The 26,500-nt window shown below is 50.0% G+C and overlaps 1 protein-coding gene across 2 annotated transcripts in view; it reads left to right on the top strand.

Moving 5' to 3' along the window:
- Window positions 1-18,372, top strand: part of ATF6 (activating transcription factor 6) — a 187,173-nt gene extending 168,801 nt beyond the window's left edge. For both annotated transcript variants that reach the window (XM_038586263.1, XM_038586264.1), the window contains exon 16: window positions 13,328-18,372. In XM_038586263.1, the coding sequence (XP_038442191.1) occupies window positions 13,328-13,536 (209 nt within the window). In that variant the 3' untranslated portion in view covers window positions 13,537-18,372. The remainder of the gene's footprint in view (window positions 1-13,327) is intronic.
- Window positions 18,373-26,500: the final 8,128 nt, after the last annotated feature.

The raw sequence follows: 26,500 nt of genomic DNA, 5'->3' as shown, positions 1-26,500 counted from the left end.
AAATAAAGTTCCCTACTAAGGGTGCCTGGATGGCTCGATCAATTGAGTGTTCAACTCTCAATTTAGCTCGGGTTGTGGTCTTAGGGTGGTGAAATCGAGCTCCACATCGGGCTCTCAAGTTCAGCTCAGAGTCTGCTTATCCCTCCTTCTCCCCCCGTCCCTCCCTCCACTCACATGCTGTCTCTCAAAAATAAATAAAATCTTTTAATAAAGTCCCCCTACTACTATTGTATTACTGTCAATTTCTCCCTTTAGGTTAGTTAATATTTGCTTTACATATTTTGATGCTTTTGTTTTGGGTGCATAAGCAGTTAGAAATGTTATACCCTTCTTGGATTGACTTATTTTGCAGTACTTTTTTTTTTTTTTTTTTTTTAGTTAGATTTTGTTTTTTTTTTTTTTTTTTGCTCTTTTTTATGTTAGAATTTTTTTAAAGTCTTTTCATCTCTGAGTATATGACGTCCAGCTTTTTTTTTTTTTTTTTTTTTTTTTTTTTTCCTATTATCTTTCTCCATCCCTTCACTATCTGTGTCTTTAGATCGGAAGTGAGTTTCTTTCAGTCAGCAGATAGATGGGTCTTGGGTTTTTTTAAATCCATTTAGTCACCTTACATCTTTTGATTGGAGCATTTAGTCCACTTTCATTTTAAAGTAATTATTGAGAAGTACATACTATTACTATTACCATTTTGTTGCTTTTATAGTTTTTCTGTTATTTTCTTCTTCCCCTGGACTTTTCCCTTGTTGGTTGATGGTTTTCTTTAGTGTTATATTTGGGTCCTTTTCTCTTTTTTCTGTGTATTGTAGATTTTTGGTTTGTGTTCCCCTTATGGTTTCTGTATATCAACCTACACATACATAGCAGTCTGTTATAAGCTGATAGTCACTTAAGTTTGAACGCCTTAAAAAAAAAAAAAAAAGTTTGAACTCCTTGAGAAAGCACTACGTTTTTACTCTCCCCTCCCCCACATTTTGTTTTTGATGTCAATTTTTGCATATTTTTGTTTTGTATATACTTTAGCCACTTAACTGTAGTTACAGTGATTTTCATACTTTTGTCTTTTAGCCTTCAGAGTAGCTTTTTAAGTGGCTGATCCACTGCCTTTACTATATATTTGCTTTGACAAATGAGATCTTTTTCTTTCATATATTTTCTTATTTCTAGTTTTGGCCTTTTCTGCTTAAAGAAGACCCTTTACCATTTCTTATAAAGTTGCCTTAGAAGTGATGAACTCCTTTAGTTTTTGCTTGTCTGGGAAATTATCTATCCTTCAATTCTAACTGATAGCCTCGTTGGTTAGAGTATTCTTGGCTGTAAGTTTTTCCTTTTCAGCATCTTAAATATATGCTGCCATTCTCTTCTGGCCTGCAGGGTTTCTGCTGACAAATCAGCTGGTAGTTATGGTGGTTTCCTTGTATCTGTTTTTCTCTTGCTGCCTTAAGACTTTCTCTTTAACTTTTGCCATTTTATTATAATATGTCTTAGTGTGGATCTGTGGTTCATCATGTTCTGGATTCTCTCTGCTTCCTGGACCTCGATGTGTGTTTCCTTCTCCAGGTTAGGGGAGTTTTCAGCCGTTATTTCTTCAGGCCCTGGCTCTTTCTTCCTGTGGGACCCCTATGAGATGAGTGTTCGTGTGCTTAATGTTGTGCGTAATGCTACAAGTCCCTTAAACTACTCTTTCTTAAGCTTTTTTCTTTTTATTGTTCTGGTTGGGTGATTTCTACTATTCTCTCTTCCAGATCATTGATGCATTCTTCTCTCTCATCTAATCTGCTATTGATTCTGTCTGTTGTATTTCATTTCAGATATTGTATTCTTCAGCTCTGATCAGTTTTGTCTTATATTTTCTGACTCTTTGTTAAAGTTCTGTGTTCTCCATTCTTCTTCCAAGTTTGGTGAGCATCTTTACAGCCATTACTTTGAATTCTTTTGTTAGGTAAATTACTTATTCTCCATTTTTATTAGGGCTTTTTTCCTGGCATTTTGTGTTATCCTTTCATTTGGAATGTATTCCTCTGTCTCCTCATTTTGCTTGATTTGTGTATGTTTCTAAGAATTAGGCAGAGCAGCTACCTCTCCTGGTCTTAAAGGAGTGGCCTTGTATGGGAGTGTCCTTGTATGATATGCCTAGCAGCTTTGGTAGACCAGCCTACGCCGGAGCAGGCATGAGCTAGAGTGTCCCAGAACACTACATGCTGGGATCACCTTGGTGGGATGACCAGTCCTGAAGTGGAGGCATGAGCTAAGGAGTCCCAGAGCACTCTGTGCTGAGGCCACCCTGGTAGGACAGCTGGAGCTGGTGTGAGCTGAGACCTGGGGGTAGGGGGACCCCTGGCATGCTGGGTTGGGTTCACCTTGGCATCTGGCTGGAGTTGAGGGGCTAGGGGTCTTGGGTGCTCCATTTTGGGGCCATTCTTGGCAGAACAGCTGAATCAGGTATAGCCAGACATCCCCGGGGGTGCCATGCTGGGGTCACCCTGAGGGGATGGACAGCTGGAGCTGGTGTGATCCTAGGGCATACTAGGGTGACCCTAGCAGGTTGGCTGGAGTGCCTGATCCTATTCCCACCTGAGCTATTATGATTTGATGGCGGGTACATTGAAAATGGCACTGGCTGCACCTCTAACCCCAGAGAGAGTCCAGCAGCTTCCTACTGTAGAGTTAGTGAATGGATTTTTTTCACTGTGTCCTAAGGTGGCCAATCTGCATGGGGGCCCTTCAGTGATATCCCTTCCTACTGCAGGTTACTGTGCCAGGGGTGAGGTTCCCATCATTGCCACATCTCCCTCTCCCACCCTCTCTTTGTGTTCCTTCTGTTGTTTATGGTGCAGAAGCTGCTCTGTCAACCCTCAGTGCTTCCTTAGGAGGAACTGCTCTCTATGTAGATGATGACACAGCCTGTCCATGGGTGGAGGTTGAGATCAGAGTCTTCATGTGCCGCCACCTTGGACTGCCGATACTTCACATGTTTTAGATACTTTAAATTCTGCTTTGCAACAGGCCAGTAAACTATGTAAGTGAAGAAACTCCATTTTCTTCTGTAGTTCCTCACAGTTCAAAGCACTCAGTAAATGTTGACTGATAGTTTTATGACCCATCGTGTGTCCATTTTCCTTTAGAAAATACTGCCTAGGTCTAATTGGGTACAGAAACTGGGATCTGCTGTTTATGAGTCTGTAACAGTGCCTGGCTTGTAGTCAGTGCTCATATACTGGGGAAGGAAGGAAGGTGGGTAGGTTGGTTGGTTACACAAATTGAGTTTGGTTCTCAGTTAAAGATACTCTCAGTGATTTGATGAAATCACAGACCTTCCCTTTTCTCTTCATGCTCTTCTTTCTTGACACATGTGTTTCCATAATTCTTTCCCCAAGAGTGATTCCATTTGGTCTCAGGATGCCATCTGTCCTTTGTCTGCAAACAACTCCCCAAATTGCAGTTCTAACCCTGTTTTCTCCTGCCAGTCAGTCCTCACCCCTGTTGCCATCACTTGCTGCTCTTCTCCACCAAATGTCTTCCTCGAATCTCAGATATGCATACTCTCCCCTTGATGGCTGCATGGCTCATCCCTCACCTCCTGAGGTCTTTGAGATCACCTTCTAGGAGAGGTACCCTGGGTGCTGCATCTAAACCTGCATCCCCCTCTCCACCTCCCCGCCTACCCTAACCACCTTCCATGCTTTTGTTTTCCTCCATAGCACTTATTTAGCATTCTTTCTGCTTATTTTCTGTTTCCATCTTCTCTCTCATTTTATAAGAATTAAGCTGTTTTGTTCACTACCCTATTTTCAGTACCTGGCACATGGTAAAAATTCATAAATGTTTGTTGAATTAACGAACATAACATTCAGGCATCATATGTTATTAGTGCCTATGTTGTATTAATTATAAGAGGTACTGGAGAAGTCAGGTGCTTGCACTGATGCAGACAATCACTGAGTGCAACAGCTAGAAATGCAGACCAATACTAGTAGTATATTGTGGTGCTGACCCAAATACCAAGAGTGTTTTTGCCACAGGTGATGTGATTTTCTGAAGTGAATAGTTCTTGAGTTTAGAAAGAAGTAATATTCCCAGCATAGTGGAATAGTTCTAAGAAAGTATTCTGAAGCCACACTGCCTAGTAAAATCTCAATAAAAAGTAATTTAAATGTAAAACAGTGAGACCCTATCTTGACTAATATAATAGTGATCAGGGGTTTATTTTGTTTTTACCTACATGAATATTATAGGAGATGTGGGACCATCCCTGTGCATTACAGATTGTCCAGCATCCTGGCCCCTGCCCACTAAATACTGGTTGTTCCCTTCATTATAACCATTCCAGGTGTCTCATAAGGGTTAATGGTTTTTGTATATCCTATTCTAGGCCCACACTTCTGTGAAATTATTATAGATCTAATAACTAGATGAGCCGTTTTTCATCTGACTCTCCGTTTTCCCGTGTCCATAACACTTGAATAATAGTTAACAAATTCTGGTTTGTCTTAAAGCTAAACATATGATATTCCTCCCTGACTCCCTGCCTTTGGACACTCCCAAGCCAAAATCCACCACCACCACCACCCCACCCCCCAACCCCCCAGGCCATCAGAGACATTCTGCTTTGATTGTTTTTTTGGCAGAGGGCAGACAGGGTGGTTGCAAGGAACTCTTTGTGCTTGCATGTGTCCCTTATGTCTCTAAAAGACTCTGTAAGTCAGAAGCAGATACTGTGTTTCCATCTGTGTGTGCCCATTAGTGTCCTTCCCAGCTGAGGGAGGGGGAGAAGTTCTAGTGCTGCCACTCATTCCCTGCCCCATATTCAGAAATGCCAGACATTTCTTAAAGGAGCCAAAGCTCTTTTCTCTAAACATTTTGGCCTTGTTCTGTAGAACAGAACATTTATATATTGGCTGTAAAGAAAAAAAAAATCAGTGTTGGTGTTCTTGTGGAAGGTTTCTTAGCGGGACTTGAAATGGACCTTAATTAATAGAACTTGACTGGTTAGAGAATTTGGGTGAAGAAAGCAGAAGGGTAGAGGGGGAAAATTCCTACAGAGATAAAATCAATGCTTGTGTGTTGCGATGGTCAAAGCCAGGACTCAAGATGAGAATTGGAGATGAGATTGACTAGGTGTAGTAGAGTTAGCTTATGGAAGTTCTTTCTGGAAAGCCACCATACACTGTGACATAGCACCACTTCATTGGTTGGTGTATTCCAGCCTTCCTTTCACTTCCACTAGGTCTCCCATTTGGGGCTTCTTTCCTTATTTTTCTTTTAGTTTGTTTTGGTTGAAAAAACATCTCTTGTGATCTGTGAATTTCTGGATTTTTATCTCCTTTCCATGCCTTCAAACCCCCCCCCCCCCCATACCTACTGGATTCAGGTACAGATACCAACAGCCTGTCACTGCCTGTCCTCAGTCTAGCTTACGCAGAGAGAACTACCTCTTGTTAGCATCAGTGTCAGATTCCCAGTAGAAATCTGTTTTATCATATATGCTTCTTTCCAAAGCATTGAAGTCTTGTGACTTTTTAAGATTAAACTCTGTAAATTTCTGGATCTTTAATTCTGTTTATGGTCTAGGTTCTGGCATATGTGTTAGTCACCTCCCAGCTAACAGTCTCTTGGCAGGCCGTTCTTAGTTATTGTGCGTTTACAGGCTGTTCAAAATTCCACATTGCCTAGAGTTTTTCCACCTCCAGTGTCCAGGCGCATTTTCTGCTTCCTCAACCCTAGCAAGCATTCAGAATCTGTTTCGTGTTCATATGCGAAGCCCTTCGTTTTTTCCTTTTTATATGCCCAGTTAATTTTGAATTTGAAGTGTTCATTTTTTACACCTTTCTCCTAACTCAGACCAGTGTTTCCTCTCATTCTGCTTGCTCCAGAAGGCCCATAACAGAAGATTCCTTGTATCACTTGGTCAGTACCCACATGTTTGCTGATAGAAGAGGAGGGTGAGCTTTAACATCTCAGTCCGTGCTGTTTCTTACAGGTCAGCTTTCTCCAAACAGTCAAGGTCTTTCTTCATTAAGTACACAAAAACAGCTTAATAGTCCTGTCACATAACTCGCCTCTCACAACCCCCAGTGGGACATTTGCCACACTCTCTCCTGTCAGAAAGCCCCTGCGCCTTGATGCTCTGTTGATGAGGGTGCTGCACATTAACAGTGGAGATGTGGCCCACGGTGGGAGTGTGCAGCCCGCCTCCCATGTTTTTCCTCAGAGGCCCTTCCTCCCTGAGCCACCAGTCTTCAGGTTTCTCATTCCTCCAACAGAACCTGTTCTGGGCTTCTTTCTTCACACAGGCACAAATTATGGGCAATGGTTAAAAATGCTGCCCTTTCCAGGGGTGGTCACTTATTAATCACACTCAAGACCTTATAGTAAAGGGTCACAGGAGCTCCTCCTGCCCTCTTGAGGGGAGTTTCGGAGCCTCCGTGCTGCTCCTGGAAGCATACCGTGTGCACAGATGCCTCACAGCCCAGGAGGAGACCATGAGTTACCATAGGCTGTTGACCAGTCTGTCCTCCTCTAGTTAGAACAATGTGAGCCTCGTCAGCAGTGGTGCAGTGGTCTCACTGTCCATGGGGGTCAGTACTCAAGCACCCAGGGACTTCAGTGAGGTCCCACAGAGTGGACGGCAGATCATCTCTGTAGCCCCGTGATCTGTTCTTCAGAGGTTTGAGTAACATGGGTCTCCTCACAGCAGGTCACTTCACAAGGAAGGGGCTTCCTGAATTCAGCAGAAAACATTCACATCCTCTCTGGTGGTCTTCTGATAATGCTGCTTCCTTCCTTGTCCGGAAGTTGCTCCCTTCAGAAGGGAGTGAAGAATAGAATTCATTTTATGGCCACCTAGATGATACCTCATCTGAGTCTCAATAACCATGCCATTCCAGGGTGCCTGCATGGCTCAGTCAGTTAAGCATCTGCCTTTGGCTCAGGTCATGGTCCCAGGGTCCTGGGACCCAGCATCCCCCTTCCCCCCACCATTGGACTCCAGTGGGGAGTCTGCCTCTCCCTCAGCTTGAATTCTCTCTCTCTCTCTCTCTCTCTCACAAATAAATAGCATCTTTAAAAAAAAAAAAAGAAAAGAAAAGAAAAGAAAAAGCTAACAGTGCCCTTTCAGCTATGGCTAGGGACTCCCAGGTTTTGGAATCAGGTCACAGTTTGAGTTTTCCCCCAAGCATCTAAGCTTATATCACCAGGTCTTCCATTTCTTCCCAGTAATTAAGGTATTAAAGAACTCCAGTTACCCGCTTGAGCCACAGCAGGCACGTGGGCTAATAATGACTTTTGCAGGTGCTTGGGCTATATGAGGGCACCTAGTCTTGATCTTAAATTGTCATCTGGATTCTCAGTTAATCCAGAAAAGCAGTAAAAATTAATAATGTGTATTACATGTCTCTAATACATGTGTTTTCCATTATCTGGTTATATATGTCCCTGTGTGCATGTGTGCATTCCTGCACCCACACACACAACCTTTTGTTTTTTCTGTAACAGGGAGTGACTCTGGTTCCAAAAGCAAATTATTGGTGTGACACCTAGAAAGCTGAGCCTGTGACTCAATTAATTCAGTCAGTTAAGCATCTGCTTTCAGCCCAGGTCATGATCCTAGGGTCCTGGGCTCAAGCCCCACATCAGGCTCCCCGCTCAGCAGGGGAGTCTGCTTCTCCCTCTACCCCTCCCCCCTGCCTGTGATTGCTCTCGCTCATGCTTTCTCTCTTTTGCTCTCTCTCAAGTAAATAAATTCTTAAAAAAAGAAAAAACCCTGAGCATGGCACATGTTCAGAATGAAGTGGTTCCAAATACATTAGCAGGTTTTCTGTCTTCCAGAGGGCTACAGCTGCCTCTGTAGTTGGAAAAAATAGGAAACATTGGCTAATTTACAGGCATTCAGATGTAATTCTCTAAAGATAAGCAAATAACTTCCACAAGGTGGTAATGTAGGAAGATGCTGAACTCCCCTCCTCCTCCACAGCCACACCTAGCCTACAGTTGCCTAAGGAGCATTTCCCTTTGAAAATTAAATGAACTACTTCTCCATAACAAAGGGTAGAAAGACCATACCCAGAGGAGTGAGAGGGAGAGAGACACAGTCTTACCCAAAACCCTATCCCCAGCACAGTAACACACAATAGGGAAGATCTCACCAGCCTGGTGCTTCTCCTAGAGAGCCAAGATGCTGGTGCCCCACATCAGGCACCCCAGCCCCTGGGGTCTGCACTGGAGAGATAAGCCCCCAGAACATCTGGCTTAAAAAATGAGCAGGGCTGATGTCCAGGAGACCCAAAGTGCTGTCGAAAAGGAGATTCCTCTTTTAAAGGAGTCACAGTCTCACCCAAGACCCCGGGGAGAAATGGCAGTTTGAAAAATGCTTAGACTAGATGAGAAGGAAATTCATTTGCTGATCTAAAAGCATTAGCTGGAAAGGCAGGGGACAGTTGAAACTCTCCTTGGAGGAGAGGCACTGGTGATGCCAATTTTTCACCTTCCAATTCCCCTGCCAACATAAAGATAGGTGAACTTGGACACCTACCAATCACACCTGCTGCCTTACAGAAGCCAGAGAATGTGGGCAGCTGCAGTACTCCTCTGCTCCCTGGCCAGGACAGGTGAGTGCCAACCGTGGTCACAACATTCTCTCATTCCCAGCCTCAAACAGGTGCACTCGCACAACTGCTCTCCTGTTACAGGCCTGAAACCCACAAGCATGCTTGTTTTCCTGCTGCCTTTCTGAAGCCAGCAAGTATGCCCTACCTAGTTAAAGCCAGCAGGAACACGTCTACTCAGGGGATCCCCCTTGATTGCCAGGAGCTTGGTATTCCTAAGCCCCGTGGGAAGGTAACAATTGGGAATATGGTTCTTGGCAGGCTACCACCCCTAGAACACTGCACAGACAACAGACTGAAGCACAACTCAGTCTTTCTGGGGAAAACACCTGTTAGCCTAGGGCTTCAGCCTGAGGGATAGGTTTCAGGTTTCCCACACATCCAGAGGCTAATGAGGTGCTCTCAGGGAATGTAAGCCAGGGAGATACCTCCTTGTACACCACCTTAGCCTCACTACAGCTCTATAAGATCTCCCAGATACATTGGTCTGGAACCCTAATTAGTAGAACTATTGCCCAGGCAACACCTTCAGATCTCCTGGTCTGGAGACCATCAGGGATTACAGTTGTAACCCCACAGGACTGTATCTACTTACATATTTTAAGAGCTGTTGGCCTGAAGGATTTTGCTTTCAATTGCCTAAAACTTAGGTGAGATTGAATGAGATTCCTCCCCCCAGAACATTGACAGGTCTTGGCACAGTCTCAACAGTAGGAACATATCAAGAATAAATCAGGTGGTTTAGACCATCACAAAGGTTCAAGAGATAACCAAGAGCTAGGGCGGATTGAATGAGAAGGTTCATCACCTACACAGGCCAGTCCTTCAAGACTGAGAGAGGTAACTGCTTTGCCAATTCATAAAAACACAGAGAATCAAGCAAAATGAGGAGACAGAAATACGTTCCAGATGAAAGAACAAGATGAAACAAAAAGAAAAGACCTTAATGATACAGAGATAAGTAATCTATTGGTGAACAATTTAAAATAATGGTCAAATAAGGATGATTACTAAACCCAGAGGAAGAATGGATGAGCACAGAACTTCAACAAAGAAAATACAAGAAAGTACCAAACAGAAATCTACAGACCTGAACAAAATAACTGAAAAATACATTATAGGGGCTCAACAGCAGGCTGGGCAAAACATTAAAAGGATCAGTGAGCTAGAAGACAAAGCAATGGAACTTCCCAGACAGGGCAGCCAAAAGAAAAAAGAATTTTTAAAAATGAAGATAACTTTAAGGGACCAAAAGTACATCAAGTAGAATTACAATCACATTATAGGGTTCTCAGGAGGAGAAGAAAGAGGGGGGCAGAAAAACTCCCCTAACCAGATTCAAGAGTCCTTAGAGAGTCCCAAACAAGATGAACCCAGAGAGATCCACACCAAGACACATTATAATTAAAATATCCAAAGTTAAAAGCAGCAAGGGAAAAATAAATTGTCATGTACAAGGAGAACCCCAGAAGGTGATCAGATTTTTCAGCAGAAACTGCAGACCAGAAGAGAGTGGCATGGCACAAGTGCTGAAAGGAAAAAACTTCCAGCCAAAAATACTCTACCCAGCAAGGTTATCATTCAGAATTGAAGGAGAACTGAAGAGCTTTCGAGACAAAGGCTAAATAAAGCAGTTAATCACCACTAAAGCAGCCTTTCAAGATATGTTAAAGGGACTTGTTTAAGCTGAAAAGAAATGGCAGTAGTAACAAGAAAACCTATGAAAGTAAAAAATCTCACCAGAACAGCTAAATCTATCATAAAAGTAGTGGATTCATTCACTTACAAAGCTGATATGGAGATTAAAACACAAAAGCAGGGCAGCCCCGGTGGCTCAGTGGTTTAGCACCCCCTTGGCCTGGGGTGTGATCCTGGAGACCCAGAATCAAGTTTCACCTCGGGCTTCCTGCATGGAACCTGCTTCTCCCTCTGCCTGTGTCTCTGCCCCATCCCCTGTCATGAATAAATAAAATCTTTAAAAAAAAAAAAACAAACACAAAAGCAGTAAGGTCAACTAAAACTATAGTAGTTAAGGAACACATTAAAAGGCATAAAATGTGACATCAGAAACAATGTGGGGTGGAGGGGTTAAAAATGTAGAATTTTGGAATGTGTTCAAATTTAAGTCACTGTCAACTTAAAGTAAACCATTATGTACATAAGAAAATATAGTAAAAAAGAAAATGTGAAAAGAATCTAAGCATAACACTAAGAAGAGATAGCAAACCACAGGAAGTGAGAAAAAGAAGAAACCGGAACTACAAAAACAGCCAGAAAACAGAATGGCAATAAGTACATACCTATCAGTAATCACTTTAAATGTAAACAGACTACAAATTCTCCAATCAAAGGACAGAGTGGCTGAATACATTTTTAAAAAGACATCAATATACTACCTATGAGAAACTCACTTCAGAAGTGAAGACACAGGGGCACCAGAGTGGCTCACCGGTTAAGCATCTGACTCTTGATTTCAGCTCAGAGCATCATCTCAGGGTTATAGGATCAAGCCCTGAGCTGGGCCCCCCTCTCTCTACTCCTCCCACCAACCTCTTATAAATAAATTAAATCTTTTAAAAAGTGAAGACACGCTGAAAGTGAATGGAAACAAAAAGCTGGCATAGCTATACTCATAAGACAAAATAGACTTTAAAAACAAAAACTGGGATCCCTGAGTGGCTCAGTGGTTTGGTGCCTGCCTTTGGCCCAGGGCCTAATCCTGGAGTCCCAGGATCGAGTCCCACATTGGGCTTCCTGCATGGAGTCAGCCATAAAAAAGAATGAAATCTTGCCTTTTGCAACAACGTGGATGGACCTAATGGATGTTATGCTAACTCAAAAAAGACCTAGAAAGACACATACCACATGATTTCACTTATACTTGGAACCCAAAACATAAAACAAGACCAAACCCAGACTCTGAGAGAATGGGCTGTCTTGCCTCTTGCCACAGGGGGAAGTCGGTTGGAAAGGGAGCAAAATTGAAGTGTCCACAGCAGTGATCTTAAAGAATTGGTAGGGTTAGTTAATGCAGAGGAGCAGCCAGCTGTTCTTCATCTCTAGTAAGACTGGGGAAGAAGGAAATAAGCTTCAGCTGTGATAGGAGAGATTTATAAGACATAATGAAAATTAATCATCAACGGAGACTATTTAAAAAATTAGAGCAGATAGCTAATCAGCAAAGTGGAGGAATGATGTCTTCCATTGGCTTTAACATAGACTATAACATCTGCTCAAGGAACTTAAAATTGATAGGTTATTAGATCCAATAGTTTTCAGCTTTTGGCGAGACCCCTTTGAGAATCTCCTCTGGGAGATTGGGGCTCCTCTCCAGAAAAAAATGAGCACACAAATAAAATTTTGCATGCGATTTCAGGGAACTTAGAGACTCCCTAAAGTCTATGCATTTAGACCCTAACTTAAGACCCCCAGGATTAGAGGATTTCCCGAAGTCCTAAACTATGACACACTCCATGGCTCAATTTTCCCAAACATAACAATGGAATCTGAAGATCAAATGTCAAACTTTGGATTTTCTTTCTCTAGATTTATAATACTTGGCGTACACAGTGCTGAAGTGAAAACAAAAAAATAGAAATCTACTTTTAAATTCAATTCTTGGTCCTAGAGAAGCCAAGTGTTTAATTTTGAAAGTCACTACTTGGCCGTATATCATCTTCATAAACAGGCAGCAAGACTAGGCCTTCGCTCTGGTCCCCACTTCCAGCTCCAGATTCACAGGGGACATGCAAACGGAGATGCCAGCATTAGCCCACATTCACACACCTTCTAACTCCACTGCTGTGAATGTCGAGCGGGGCTGGGAAAGGCCATCTGCTCAGAATTCTCACATCAGCATTATGCCCAAGTTTCATTAACTACAAGTTGGAAAATGACTACCCAGCATTACAAATTTGGCCCTCTCCCTAAAATAAAGAGCGTTCATCCCCTTACGAAGTAAGAGCATGTGTATGTTAAACTGGTGATGAGATCCCCCGTATGTGTTAAGTGAGCGTGGCTCAGTGTGGTTTCCCTGTTCCCTCTGCAAGTAGCCTTGTTAACCTGCAAGTCCTGTAGCACCCCCTCTAATCCCAAGTTGGAAACATCCTTGTCTCTTGTACCTGGATTCAAGAACTCTGGAATCACACACGGTCTTACTGAGGAAGGGAAGTGGACTCTGGGCATGAGCATCGTTGTCCTGTCTCCACCTTGTTGTCTGTCTTCCCTGTACTTTATGCTGCTCAGGGCAACCCTGAAATTCATAGCTGGGAATGTCTTACTGAAATCAGAACCGTGACTGCTGAGTCGGAGGCAAGTGGTCTCAGCCAGGGCCTCCTTACCATGCACACAGTAGGTTGATTCTTTTGACGCTTATTCCTTCCCATTGTTGGAGGGGAGGGGACGCTTAATTATTCTTCCCTCCACCTGCCACTGAATCCTTCACATGGTGTCGGTTGTCAGATACTCTGGTGTTAGCTCCGTCCCAGCTCCAGAACCTCCTTACTGAGCCGATAAAGGTCGTTTGGGACCTGGAATTGAGGCAGACAGGCCGTCCCAGCACCTCACCCAGCCATAGCTCTGCATGGTGACTGATGGAGTCCTTTTGTTCCCTTGAAAGCCTCTTGACAGTGTGAACTTATTTAGGTGTTTCTGGAATTGAAGCTTAGGGCAGAATGGCCCATTCTGTTGAGTATTTATTCCTCATGTGTATTCACTCCTTCCCACAGAAAACGTGATCAACGGGCAGGATTACGAAGTCATGATGCAGATTGACTGTCAGGTGATGGACACTAGGATCCTCCACATCAAGAGCTCGTCCGTCCCCCCTCATCTCCGAGACCAGCAGAGAAATCAAACCAACACCTTCTTCGGCTCCCCTCCAGCAGCCACTGAGGCAGCCCACGCTGTCAGCACCATCCCGGAGTCATTACAGTAGTGCTGGGAGGCTGCGCTGGAAAATACGGTGGGACTCGGCCAGGCTGGACAGCAGGGGGGAGACCTGTCCCTCTCTGCCTTCTGGGTGGCAGGCAGAGATTGCTGCTGCGCAGGAGGGTTTCAGGGACAGCGGAGAAAGCTGTTTTTCACCGTCTGCCCTTCTACTTGGAAAGCACTGAAATTCAGGCACCAGGGAAACAGCACTCTTCCAACGGCAAAGCCCCCCTTGCTGCCCAGTGTAGATTTTTTTCTGTACCCTTCTGAATTGCTTTTCCTTCTGTATTTCTTTTGTGTTTACATAGTCATCTTTAAAATAAGATCCTCTTCCCTTCTCTGCCATTTCACTTCTTGATAGAGATTTTTATTTACAGCTGTACAGCACACCGATGTTGCCAGTAATTAGTTTTTATTAATTTAATGCAAATCCATTGTGGATATTGTGCTTATTGGGAACAGATTTCAAAACCAGAACAGCCAGAAAACCACCCCCAGAAAGAGTCAGGACAGTTGAGAGCTTCAGGTAAAAGGGAAAAATCCCCTGGGTGAAGTTGATCTTTGGGAATGGCAGCTCCCGCCGCCGCCATGTGTGAGTGACTCTGTGGGGCGCCAGGGCGAGGGCAGCAGGTTGGAGAGGATGTAACGGAAGAGCAGGGTCAGTGGTGGGCCTCAGGCGAGAGGAGCCAGCTCTGTTACCAAGGGTTGAACACGCTGTAAGTTTTGATGTGACTGGAGTTTAAGATTAAAGGCGCAGCAAGCATTTTTTCTGAGGCCACGGAGTGTCCACATCTGCGCTTGTGTGCTTCCCTCGCCTGGGCAGGTCTGCAAGGACCCTGGGATAAATCCTTCACTTTAACTGTGACTTCCCACCCACAACACACCTTCTATGGATGTGACGCTACCAGATCTGGCTCAGGAACACGTGGGGTGGTGTTAAGCAAATAAATGTTTTTCTCATGAGAATTGACAAAGGATGGACTCCCTGAGGCTCCGCAGATGGGCAGGCTTGGACTCCTTGGTCGGGGACTGCATCCCACCCACACCAGCAGCTTCAGCTTCTCCAGTGAAAAGACAGTGAAGGAATGAATTTTTCTGTCCTCCCATGATGGGTACAAAAGAAAGAACAAAAAACTAGCCCTACTGCGTTCCCTTACACCTTCCTGTGCTTTGACTCCTCTCCCCTCCTGTCTGGTTCTGCCTTCAGTTTCTAACTCGAGTCCTCCTTACTCTCCTGGGAGGCTTTGCACTTTCTCACTAGAACTTGTTCTGCAGACACGGCCTCTTCCCCTGATCACCCGCCTGGGGTGGCCTTCTTCCCTTTCAGCCCGCGCTCTGGCCTTCCCTTCCCTCCAAACCCGAAGAGGAAAGACTCCTGTGCAAGTGTCCTGTGGCCGGTCACCGTCTGCCTGCAAGTAGCCTGGCTCCTGAATAATTCTGAGGTGTCACTAACAATTCCAGCTCAGGATAGCGATGCCTCTCTGCCCAAGCCAGTGGGAGGCTCCCCGAGGAGATCAGTCTGTGAGATCAGTCCTTTGAGGGCTGGGGTGCTTTGTGGCCACGGTCCCTGGGGATCTGGATTTTGGTTATGTTAATAGCCTCGGAGAGCCCGGGCCACACTGCCTCTGTGGCGACTGTCCCCATGTGGGGTGACGTCCATACGAGAAGTCTGCACCGGGACTGCACCACCTCCAATGGGTTCCAGGACCAGAGGGCTGTGTGGACAGACAAGACTCACAGGTGGCAGGAAAACTTCTCTTGGGAGCGTCTTCTTCCATCCCATGTCCTTCCATCTGTCTTGCAAACCAGCCAAGCAAGCAGCTACAGGCAAGGGGACATGGTCATTCCCAAGGTGCTGGTCCACCGGAGCTGTCATCACTGTCACAGTGGACGTGAGCCCAGCCTTACAGACAGTGCTTCCTCCCTGCACTGACTCACACCCCACAGACCGCCACACCAGCTTCTCGCCCCCTGCTTGTGCTTTGCCCTCCGCGCCTGCTTCCCCTGACCTGTCCCACCAGACGGGGCACTTCTGTTGCACTGGCCCAGCTTGAGGCCCCTCCTGCAAGTGGCAACGCGGGTAATGGGCACAAGGAGTCGTGACTGCCAGCAGCAGCCTGGGAGCAGCTCCGGCTCTCCTCCTGCTGAGCAGGCTGCTCCCCAGGGTGAAGCCTCTGGAAGGGACGGGATGACACCTGACAACTGCAAAGAAGTCTGCTCTTCTAATTGGCATCAAAGCTCTTATGAATTCCTGCGCCCCACGGTGGTTTTGACTTACCGTCTGTGCTCACACCAGTGGGGCTCATTGGGAAAGAGAACGTGGCTGTGCCTGACGGATAAATTAAGCTGCTGTTTTGGGGTGAAATCGCCTTTTGGGTATTGCAGCCAGGAATTGCAGAGGATACGCATATAAATGTTAATTTATTAAGTTTTCATTAAGTGGGATTTTTGTAAGCTTGTAGGATAATTAGATAAAGCAGAGGAGGCAAGGCCACCCATGGGTAGATGACTCTTCCATTGGTTCGGCCAGCGTGCCTCTCCTGGGAAGCGATGGTGGGCCCGGGATGGTTCTCCCACCCACTTGCAAGGCCTGTGTGTCAAGGCTGCACGGCAGTGGCTGTTGCTTCAGGTAACTCCTGAGGCAGATGTCGGGGCTCCCCCCACGGGGCCCACTCCCCCAGCAAGACAGACACACAGCTCCGTTGGCGTGGTAGCGTAAACGGCCTCTTTCCAAGGTTAGGATTTGTTAAAAGGATTATCTTGAATCAAAAGCTTGCCACGCTTGTAGTTTAGATGCTTTACATTAAATTATTGGGTGGGGTTTATCTTTTCACAAGTAAAAAAACAAAAACAAAAACTGTAATTATAAAATCTCAGAGCATCTTTTAACTTTTTTCTAAATGACCACAGGCTCCAGCACCAAGTTGGCATGTCTCTGCCTTTTCTTGTTAGCAAGAAGTAGACACGGAGGTATTTGAAAGCAGCAACGTTACATGACTCATTCTTGAGTGTTCTGAACAAACATTACTTAGAAACAGACAAGCAACTTGGGATTCAAACTGGTTTTTGTATCATTTTTAAAGAGACACTGTCCCAACTAAACCTTCGTGGCTTGACTCTTCCCTCCGGGCATGAGCCCCAGTTGGCACAGCAGTGACCCTGATAAGACGGCCGTTGCTGCGGCAGTTGGATGATGGAAACCAGACAACTCTCCAGCTCCTTGCGACTTTTGCACTACTTTCTGGCTCTTGCCATTTTACTCAGCTCAGGTTGTGAAACTTGGCAGAAAACTAGCACAGGGAAAAACCCGTCTTTGACTTTCTAACACTGAAAAGTTTCAAAGCCACTTCTATGTTCAGCTACCTATTAGAAGTAACCCCTTCTTACTGACGAGCCAGAGTAAGACCCCACGTCCCCTTCGATCTGACCTCGTGGATGTTTTCCACCCAGGGAGGCCCCTGCCACTGCCTCCACTGGGCCCACAGCCTCCGGCAGCAGGTTCACAGGAACTGAAGTTCGAATGAAGCCTTTCGCACTATTGGCTGTTTCATATGAATTAACCTCTCAAGATTGCTTAATGCTAGAATCAATAGATGCTCATTACCACCTCTGGACACCACCTTCTTTACCAGAATGTTGTCTTTGCCCATGCTGAGTCCTTCTGATTTACAGAAAAGAGGATCTTTGCTGCTAATATGAGCACTAATTATATTACATACCTTTAAAGCAAGAATAAAGCCTAAAGAAAGGAAATGGGAGAAATTTTCATTCCAACCCCAAGTAACATTTGGGAGGAGCAACTCCTTTGCCTCCCATCTGCCACCACCACCACGGTCGTGGTCGATTTTTAATTTTCTGGGACAACAGAATACTGGACTACCCAAAAAAATGTTGGTGGAGTCCAGATGGAACTATGCACATAAAGGAAATATAGTTTTCTCCTACCTGAAAATAGAAATGAGAGTGTATCCTGTTAACTTCTATTTTTAGTGACTAAGCTTAAAACAAAGTTTATTTTAGATAAGCCTGGAACTTTGAGCAGATTGTTCTAATAGCTATGTTATCTGTCAGGTTATGAAAAGATGAACAGAGTCATCTGGATCAGGAGATTTGGTCCTGTGTGCAAATGATGTCATGGCTAGCCACTGTCAGAGAATGGACACCAGTCTTGACATATAATGGTTTGCTAACGTTAAGCATTAGCGGTACGGGACATTAAGACTTAATTCCATTAGTTTGGGGAACCAAGGAGTAAATAAGTTGTATTTTATCGTTTGCCAAGGTCAGCCGACAGCACACTGTCATGCTGCTTGCACCCAGGATAGTTGGCGAACATCAGGTCAGCCAGGAGGCTGGAGATGGCCCCCGGAGTGTCCCCCAGAGAGAGACCCGCAGGTCGACTCACAGTCAGTGTCTGTTGGACCGTTGAGCTCACACTCAGCCCTGCTTTCCAGGTCAGCCATCTGGACGAGAGGGGGAAAGAGAACCTTAGATGAAAACCGCCAGGGACTGCTGGCCTGAAGACCGCAGTTTCTTGTTTCTCATCATGTTGGCAAGTTTTGTTGGGCTAAGACCCATCATGCTTCATGCATGGAGCCATTAGAGCCAGAGGAGTGTTCACCAAGCTTTTCCCCAGGGTTTTCCTTCTAAGGTTGCATCCAACTAAATTAAGAACAGGTTCAAGATGGGGAGGAACGAGGTACCACGGTCTCCCGTAGTAGTTGTGTTGGTTTACGAGGCATAAAGAAACCATGACAGTGGACTTAACATGCTTTTAAGCAGGTCTTTACCATGCAATATTTGTTCTTTGTCTAAGATGCAAATAAAGAATTTTTAAACTTGCTTTATTTTGTTCTGTATAGAGAGAGAAGAAAAGACCCAAAATGAATCTTGAATGTTAAGAGACCAGTAATGAGGAGGGAAACCTAAAATGGCTTGTGGCCTGTTGCTGTTTAGATGAAAACAACAGAACCCTCTTCCACTCTTCCCCCACCAGCCTGGTTAAGTAAAAGTTTCCTTTATTGTGTCCAAACATTTCAACTACAGCCTTACCAAGGAGAAAAATCTAAGAACTCCTCCTTGGTCCTTCTGCATCAGGAAACAGCGTTACTCGGTCACATCACGGGACTCTCCCCTTCTTGGGATGGCCGGTGTCACCGCACACGCAGCATGTCCCTCTACCCCACAGCAGAGTCCCCGCGGGACACTCACTGAGCGCCCAGTGTGTGCCTCAGGCACCGCCGCAGGCTCCTGGTCCTGCCTGCTCCCAGCCCTCCCACACCTACGTGGCCAGGCCCAAGCGTTTGGGCCCAGGAGTTTAGCTCCAGCACGTGGACACTTGGCCACTGCGCTGTCCCACCTCCGGAGACCTTGATCCCGTGGGGGCCTCGCCCTGAGACAGCTCGCAGGTGGCCTGTGGAGCCAGACACCGAGACACGGTAACCGCGGTTCTCCCCGAGGCAAAACTACATGTTCCTGGAGACTGTAGCAGACGTCCTCGGGAAGGGACGTCCTCTGCCGAGAAGGTGGGCGGACCCTGGAGGACAGGCTGGGCAGCATCCGGGACAAAGTGTGATTGAGCCACGTGGCGTGGTCTCTGGGTGCCGGGGCTGTTAACGTCAATCCTCTGTATCATCCCAAACCTTCAGCACTGCCTGCTACACGCACGGCCGTGTGTCCGTGTTGTTTGGGGAGGGAAGGCACGGAGGATTGTGGCCGCGTGACTGCTGAGAAGGGCGGGCAGTCGGGGAAGCACGATAGTTCAAAACCAGAGAGTGTAAGGCCACAGGGAAATCTATCCTCCCCCTCCGCCACCGGAGCCTTTGGGGTTGTCCCCTGGGACGTCCCTCTGTAGGTGGGACACAACCAAGCCTCGGATCTCAGAGGAGAACCACTGTGACACGGGCTGAGCCGTACATGGTGCCGTAAACAGAAGGCTCTTCTCACACGCTCTGCCGTTTATCTGACTTGCTCTCATAGGAAAGGCAGGCCACTTCCATGCTCTGCTGGCCCTAGAGGGAAACCCATCACACCCATTTGTGTGACGTGTACGCAGATGCCAGCGGAGAATCCATCCCTCGGTTCACTGCGTAACAGCTGACACATGTTGAAGACTTAGTGCTAAGCGTTTATGAGCATTGGCTCGTTGGGCATCACAGCAGCCTTATGACACGTACCATTACCCACGTGTTCCAGATAAAGAAATTGGCCCCAAAGAAGAAGGAACTGGTCCAAGATCTCAAAATGAGCACACACCAGAGCTGGGATTTGAAATTAAGTCTCTCTTGATTTTTTAAACCACATTCCTTCTACTGCGCCACGTTGCCACGCATCCTCCAAGGCCACAATGGAAGCAACAGGAGACCCAGTAGAGAGGAAGAAGCCAAGCCACGTTATCCCAGGCAGCCAGGGGGCTGAGGCACGTTCAGGAAGGACGGCCAGTAGCTAGGAGGCAAGATCCAGCGGTCCCTGGGGGTTTTCTGTGACCTCCTTCACCTCTGAAGCCCCGTGCTGGTTGCGTGTCGAGCCCCCGGGGACTGCCTCCCTGCCTCTCCTGACCTCCGTCCTTGGGCCCGCATCTTGGATGACCTACCCAGTGGGCTGAAGACAAGCTGGGTGCTCCCCTCATTGAAGGCCCCGGGCGCAGCTGACCCCCACCCTGCTCACGTCCAAGAGCCCAAGTGTGACATCCAGCCCTGTCCCCAGGGCACCTGCACCGCCTACCTGTTCAATCGCAAGTTCTATCTCAGAGTTTCCACTGTAGAATTGACATCTAGTGTGGCTGCTGACCGCAAGATCTAGAAGCTACTTCTGTAAGAGATCGCTGACCCAAAACGGAAATACTTTCATCCGGAAGGAAAGGATGGGGCTTTCAAAGAGATGCAACATGCCATATAAAGGGTCGTCTTGAAAGAATAACTGTTGGCAGCACTGTCTCTCCTGAAAACTGTGCTTGTTTAGATGGGAGACCTTTTGGGGCTCACGCAGAAACACCTAGACCGTATCCCCCGTCGCTGACAGCAGAGCCCTACGCTGGTGAGCAAAGGGAGAACTCCCAGAGTCACCCCTGATTCTCATTTCTTAGGGGGCCCTACTTGACTTCCAAAGCCTCCAGCTTATGCACACGGCCTGAGCACCCGGCGGGACTTGCACCCTTGGGTGGCGTTTCTGCACAGTGAGTGGGGCCAGGGGTCGTGGCCCCAGATTCAGAACTCTGCCACAGACTCTGAGTGTGGGACCAGGCTCAGGCCCGTACCACTGATCTGCGGGAAACCATATGGATCAACCAGACGAGATCCACGTCCTCGGAGACCTGTGGACATGGCTCTTCCCCAGGCCTGTGCGGTCACCCTTCTGTTCCCACAGAAAAACAGAGAATTTCCGGAAGAGGGTAAGACTTCTGGATAGCCTGAAAACCGAAGTTTATTTAGACACGAGCTGCTCTCAGGAGAGCTTTGGGATGCAAGATCCGTTGGCCAGCGTCTCCGTCGCGGCCGCAGAGCTCACCCACTCACTTGGCTGCTGGTCCTAGGACACAGGATAATGCATCTCCCCACACGGTCGCTGGGTTCCCGGCGGGGCTGGAATTCGCCTCTGCTGAGGGACTGGTTCACGTCAGAGCCACACGTGGCCCCTGCAGCCTGGCAGCCTCAAGGAAGACAGACTTACAGCAACCCCCACCCCGCTAGCCTGGCCCATCCAGCCCTCAGCAGGAGAGGACCTGGAAATTCATCCTGACTCAGGATGAGCAGGAAAGGTGCTGGACCATGTAACCTCTTGTCAGATGGCCCTAAGGGTCACCACTCAGGTGAGCACTGGAAGCCCTGCCCAGCTAGCAGCACATTGGGGCTGACTCCACCTCCCCCAGATTTGCCACCTGGTACATGCAGCAAGGCACCGACACCCACGGATGGAAACATCTGCTCTTAGGGAGATAGATGGAGGGTGGGGGGACTGGAACAGCACCTGGTTCTTCTCCTTCCCACACTCCCCTCCGCAATGGCTCGTGTCTGTCTACCTGTCACCCCTGCAGGACCACGTGTGCTCCAGAAGGGCAGGAAGCCTGTCCACACCGAAGCCACCACTGTGTCCGCAGGGGTGCTTGGAACATGGTGCTTTGGGGCATTTTTAGGATAAATCGGTATTTTTGGTTGAAGTGCTGAGCATTTAGAAAGCCACAGACTTCATCTTTCCTGGAGCACACGGGACAGACGGCATTTGTCGCTCGTGCTGGCAGCACACGCCAGCTGGGTCACCCGTGCAGGCACTCACAGACGTGCTGCCCGGTGCCGAGACGGGCCGGTGAGGGACACCCGAGGAGGCCCTGCTAGCTTTCCTCTTCCTCTTCCTCTTCTGCTTCCCTCCAACTCCCACCGGTGGCCGGAGACCGTGGGCCTGTGAGGATGGCGTCCCTTCTGCAGCACTTGGGAACTTGCTAGAAACGCAACCCCTCCGGCCCCCACCCAGACCTACTGAGTCGGAAGCTGCGGGGGCCCTCGCCTGAAGGAGTGTGCGAGCGAGCCACCAGCCACCGGGGGAGGCGGGAGGGCACAGGGCCTCACCTCCTGTTGTCACTCGATTTTTGAAAGCCCAGGAGGGTCACATCTTGAGCATCCCCAGCCCCCCCCTCCCCCCCGTGGCAGCCCCTGGGCTCCTGCTACCTCACTGTCGGCTGGGGGGACCAGCCTGGGCCTGTCACGTGTGCCCTCAGCCCGACCAGGGAGGAGGAGCTGGCGCCTGCTTCCCTCTCCTGGGGCCCCGCCTGCGCCCCCCAGCACCCCCGCCCCGTCCCCGCTGCCGCGGCCCCCGAGGTCTGCTGGGGTGACCGCACTTGGCGCACTGGACTCCCTGGGGGCCTTTATGGCTGCTGCTACCGCCCCCCCCGCGCCGACCTCAGGGGCACAGCGGGTCCGGGCGGGGGGGGGGCTACCATTCCCCGCGAGATTCTAGGTGCAGTTCGTGGGAACCGAGGAACACTGTGTTTCGAGGCGGACCCCAGCTCGCGGGGGGGCCTCCAAGCTGGTAAAGGGCGGGGGGGGGGCTGGCTTCTCGGCGAGATGAGCTCAGACCTTCCTCTGCGACTCAGAGCCCGGGAAACGCGTGAACATCCTCGCGCTGTGAAGATGGAAGTTTGCGTGGACCGGCCTGGGGGGCAGAGAGGCCGCGGTCCCGGCCGAGGTGCGCGGGGGGAGGGGGGGGCCGGGGCGACGGGAGCGGAGGACCCACGGGGGACCGGACGGGGGAGGGGCTGAGCCGCCCCCACCTGCTCCGCGCGCCACGGGGGGCCGGCGGCGTCTGTCCGTCTGTCCGTCTGTCCGCAGCAGGGACAGAGACGCCGTCTTCCCCTGCCCCTCCCGCCCCCGCCCTGCAGCCTCCTTGCGGGGGGGCGGGGAGCGACAGCGCCCCTGGTTCTCCGAGCTCGCCAGGGGGCCAGGTGCGTGCACCGCGGCGCCTGCGGTGGGGAGTCGGCTCCCCGGGGGCCTTCCTGGCGGCCGTGTCCCGCCGGAGACCTGCGGGGGCGCGAAGCGAGTCCCAGCATCCAGTGCTTCATGCCGCAGAGGGCGCACCCCCAGGGGCGCAGGGCCGCAGCGGGAGACCCCCACTGGCCCCCGAGCCCCAGGGCGGCGGGGAGGAGGGCCCGGGACCCCGGGGAGCCCGCCCTGCAGAGCTTGGGGCAGGACAGGCGCCCCCGCAGGAAGGCCACGCCTCGCGGTGCCCCCCAAGGCCTCTGTCCCAGAAGCACCCGGCGGGCGACGGCCCCTCCGTAACAGAAGAGCCACCGTGAGACCGAGAAGGGGGGAGTGGGCGGCCGGGGGCTCAGGGTGACCCAAGGGCGACTGCGCCCCAGGGCCCTGGGGGGTGACACATGCAGGTCTGGGGGGACTCAGCCCCCGCCGGGCGAGGTGTGTACTGGGCACAGGTGACGAGGGAGGAGGGGATGGGCTCCCCGGTGAGCCCCGGAGGCCTTCCTGGGGGAGGTGGCTTCGGGGTACTAGGGCCCTAAGGGGGGTGACTAGGAGGATGGCCTGTCCGGGCCCTGCTGTCCGGGCCCTGCTGCCCGGGAGGGAGCCACCGTGCAGACGCAGGGAAGGGCCGCTCCGGCCAGTGTAGACTCCTGCGGCAGTGTAGACTCCTGCACTGGGGCCTCTTAAGCCGGGCGGGGATACAAACAGGGCCGGTGGGGGACTTTCTGCGCCTCGGGCAGCACCGTGGCGCTGACACTGGCCTGAGGAAGGCCCCCGCGCCCCCCCTCCCGTGGGCCTCCCGCGGGCGTCCACGCAGAGGGGCGGGCGTGTGTGCAGGAGCGGGCCCTCCCCACCGGCCCAGGGCCCAGACCTTTGGGGTCTGCGGGAACAGTGGGGACAGCGAGGACAAGGGGGACGGCGGGGACAGGGAGGGATGGTGGGGACAGCGCTCGGCCCAAGGGGACAGTCGCTTCCTGCGTTCTGAGCCCCCGGGAGCGTCCTCCGACCTCCTCGCGAGCGTGCGGGTCACCTGCCGCGCAGGAGCGGTGGCCCCATGGAGCCAGCCTGCGCGGGGAGCGCCCACCCGGCCGGCAGGGAGGCGGGAGGCCGCAGCCGGGGCTCCTCTGCGGGCAGCGGGCCCGACTCTCCCGCCCCGAGGCGAGGCTGCTCGGGGATGGTCACCGGCTGCTGTCCGCCCGCCGCCCGGTGTCCGGGCTCCGCCGAGGCCCCCTGGAGAACCCCGAGCGGACTCCCCTTGCTCTCCCTCCCTCTCCCCACGCCGAGGAGAGCAGCCTGCGCCCCACAGGGCACCCACACCCCAAAACCCGGGGTGCAGCCTCTGGCACCCAAGGACCCCGGCTCGGTGAGCGCTGGCCCCCAGCGGCAGGCCCTCGGGGAGGCCCCAAGACAGTCCTCTAAGGTCACCCACCAGCTACCGGTTTCTGCCCCGCCTTATTCCAGGAAAACATGTAGCCACAGCCCCCATGGAGCCGACCAATGAGGAGGGAGGAACTTAAAGACACACAAAAGGATGCTCAAGGTCCCTGAGCATCGGGAAAGTGCAGATCAACCCCAGTGAGCTGCGGCCTCGCACCTGTCGGATGGGCGAAAACCAACAGCACAGGAGACACGTGTTGGCGAAGAGGCGAGAAAGGGGAGCCCCCTCGCCGCTGGTGGGAATGGCAGCTGGTGCGGCCCCCCGGGAAACAGGGTGGATGGTTCCTCAGAAAGCTGAAAATAGAGCCTCCCGACGACCGGGCACTGGCACTACGAGGGATCGACCCGAGAATACAGAAATACTAGATCCAAGGGGCACCCCCCCATGTCTATAGCAGCACCATCTACAAGGGCCCGATTCTGGAAAGAGCCCAATGTCCACCAACTGGTAAATGGACACAGATGTGATGTAGACACAGGCGGAGTATTAGCCAGCAGAAAGAACGCAATCTCGCCATTTGTGACGACGCACATGGCGCTAAGAGATAATGCGAAGTGAAATCAGCCGGAGAAAGAGAAACACCGTATGATTTCACTCGTGTGGAATTTAAGAAACAAAACAAAGGAGCAGGGGATCCCTGGGTGGCTCAGCAGTTTGGCGCCTGCCTTTGGCCCAGGGCACGATCCTGGAGTCCGGGGATTGAGTCCCGCGTCGGGCTCCAGGCATGGAGCCTGCTTCTCCCTCCTCCTGTGTCTCTGCCTCTATTTATTTATTTATGTCTATCATAAATAAATAAATAAATCTTTAAAAAAAAAAAACAAAGGAGCAAACGAAAAAAAAAAAGGAAAACCAAGAAACAGACTCTCACCTGGAGCGAGAGCAAGCTGGCAGCGGGAGAACCAGGTAATGTTGAATCATCGTATTGCACACCTGACACCAACGTCACACTGCCTGTTACCTATACTGGCATTAATGTCAAAAACTTAATTAAAAATATCTGTAGGGGGTCCCTGGGTGGCTCAGCGGTTTAGCACCGCCTTCAGCCCAGGGCCTGGTCCTGGAGACCGGGGATCGAGTCCCGCATCAGGCTCCCCGCATAGAGCCTGCTTCTCCTTCTGCCTCTGTCTCTGCCTCTCTGTGTCTCTCATAAATAAATAAAATCTTTAAAAAAAAATCTATAAACTAGAACCAGGAGAGAGGCACAGCCAGAGTGGACACCACAAAACGGGGACGCGCTGAAATCTGATTGGTGACCCAGGAGCATCGGGGATGAACTGAGCTTTGGGGAATTCAATCACATTGGAAAGACATTAGTGGCGGTTGCTATTAAACAAAACCTTTGTAGCCGACTTCCAGAAGCTTCGCTCCTCCTGTGTGAGCCCGGCAGCTGTTCATCTGGGGGCGGCGGGGGGCGGGGGGTGGCCCTTGCTTGCATGCTGTCCTGGGCGAGCCGTTCATCGCAGAGTCCCCGCCTCATTGGGGAGGCGGCTCTGGGCCCAGGCTCACTCAGCGACCGTGTCCCGGACCCTTGCACCCTGAGCAGGGACCCCCAGGCCTACAGGCGCCTGGAAGACCTGTCACGACGGCCGCGTGGACCCGGCCCCGGCCCCGTTCCCAGCTGTCCAGGTTTCCCTGCAGTCTGTAGCTTCCCAGACTCTTTCCAATAAAATCTCTGTGGCCTAAGCTAACAAAAGTCGGCTGCTGTGGCCGACAACCCAGAACCCCTAAAGATGGGGCTGCCAACAAGCTCGCGGGCAACAGGAGAATGCTCTCGAAAGGCAAAGCATCAGCCTGAGTCGTCTTCTCAGAAAGTCACAATCCAAGACGTTTTTTTTGCCTGCAGGGCCGCTGCTGCTCTGGCTGGGGAGCCATCGAGGCTGCCCTTGAAGACGGAGGGGGGTGGGCCAGGAGGACAGAACCGCAGGGCGTGGCGGGAAGTGGGAGCGCTGCACCTGGGAGACCCCAGACCCCACATTCCCAAGGAGGGCGCAGCCCGCCCGCCGTGTCCCCCTGGGAGAGGCCCCGGAAGGGGGGCGCTTCAACTCTTCACCACGCTAAAAGTGCAAATA

The sequence above is a fragment of the Canis lupus genome, chromosome 38 (genome assembly GCF_011100685.1).
Source record: "Canis lupus familiaris isolate Mischka breed German Shepherd chromosome 38, alternate assembly UU_Cfam_GSD_1.0, whole genome shotgun sequence".
In the NCBI taxonomy this organism is placed as follows: Eukaryota; Metazoa; Chordata; class Mammalia; order Carnivora; family Canidae; genus Canis; species Canis lupus.
Note: the sequence above shows the minus strand (reverse complement) of the source record. Positions and strands in the feature narration are given on the sequence as shown.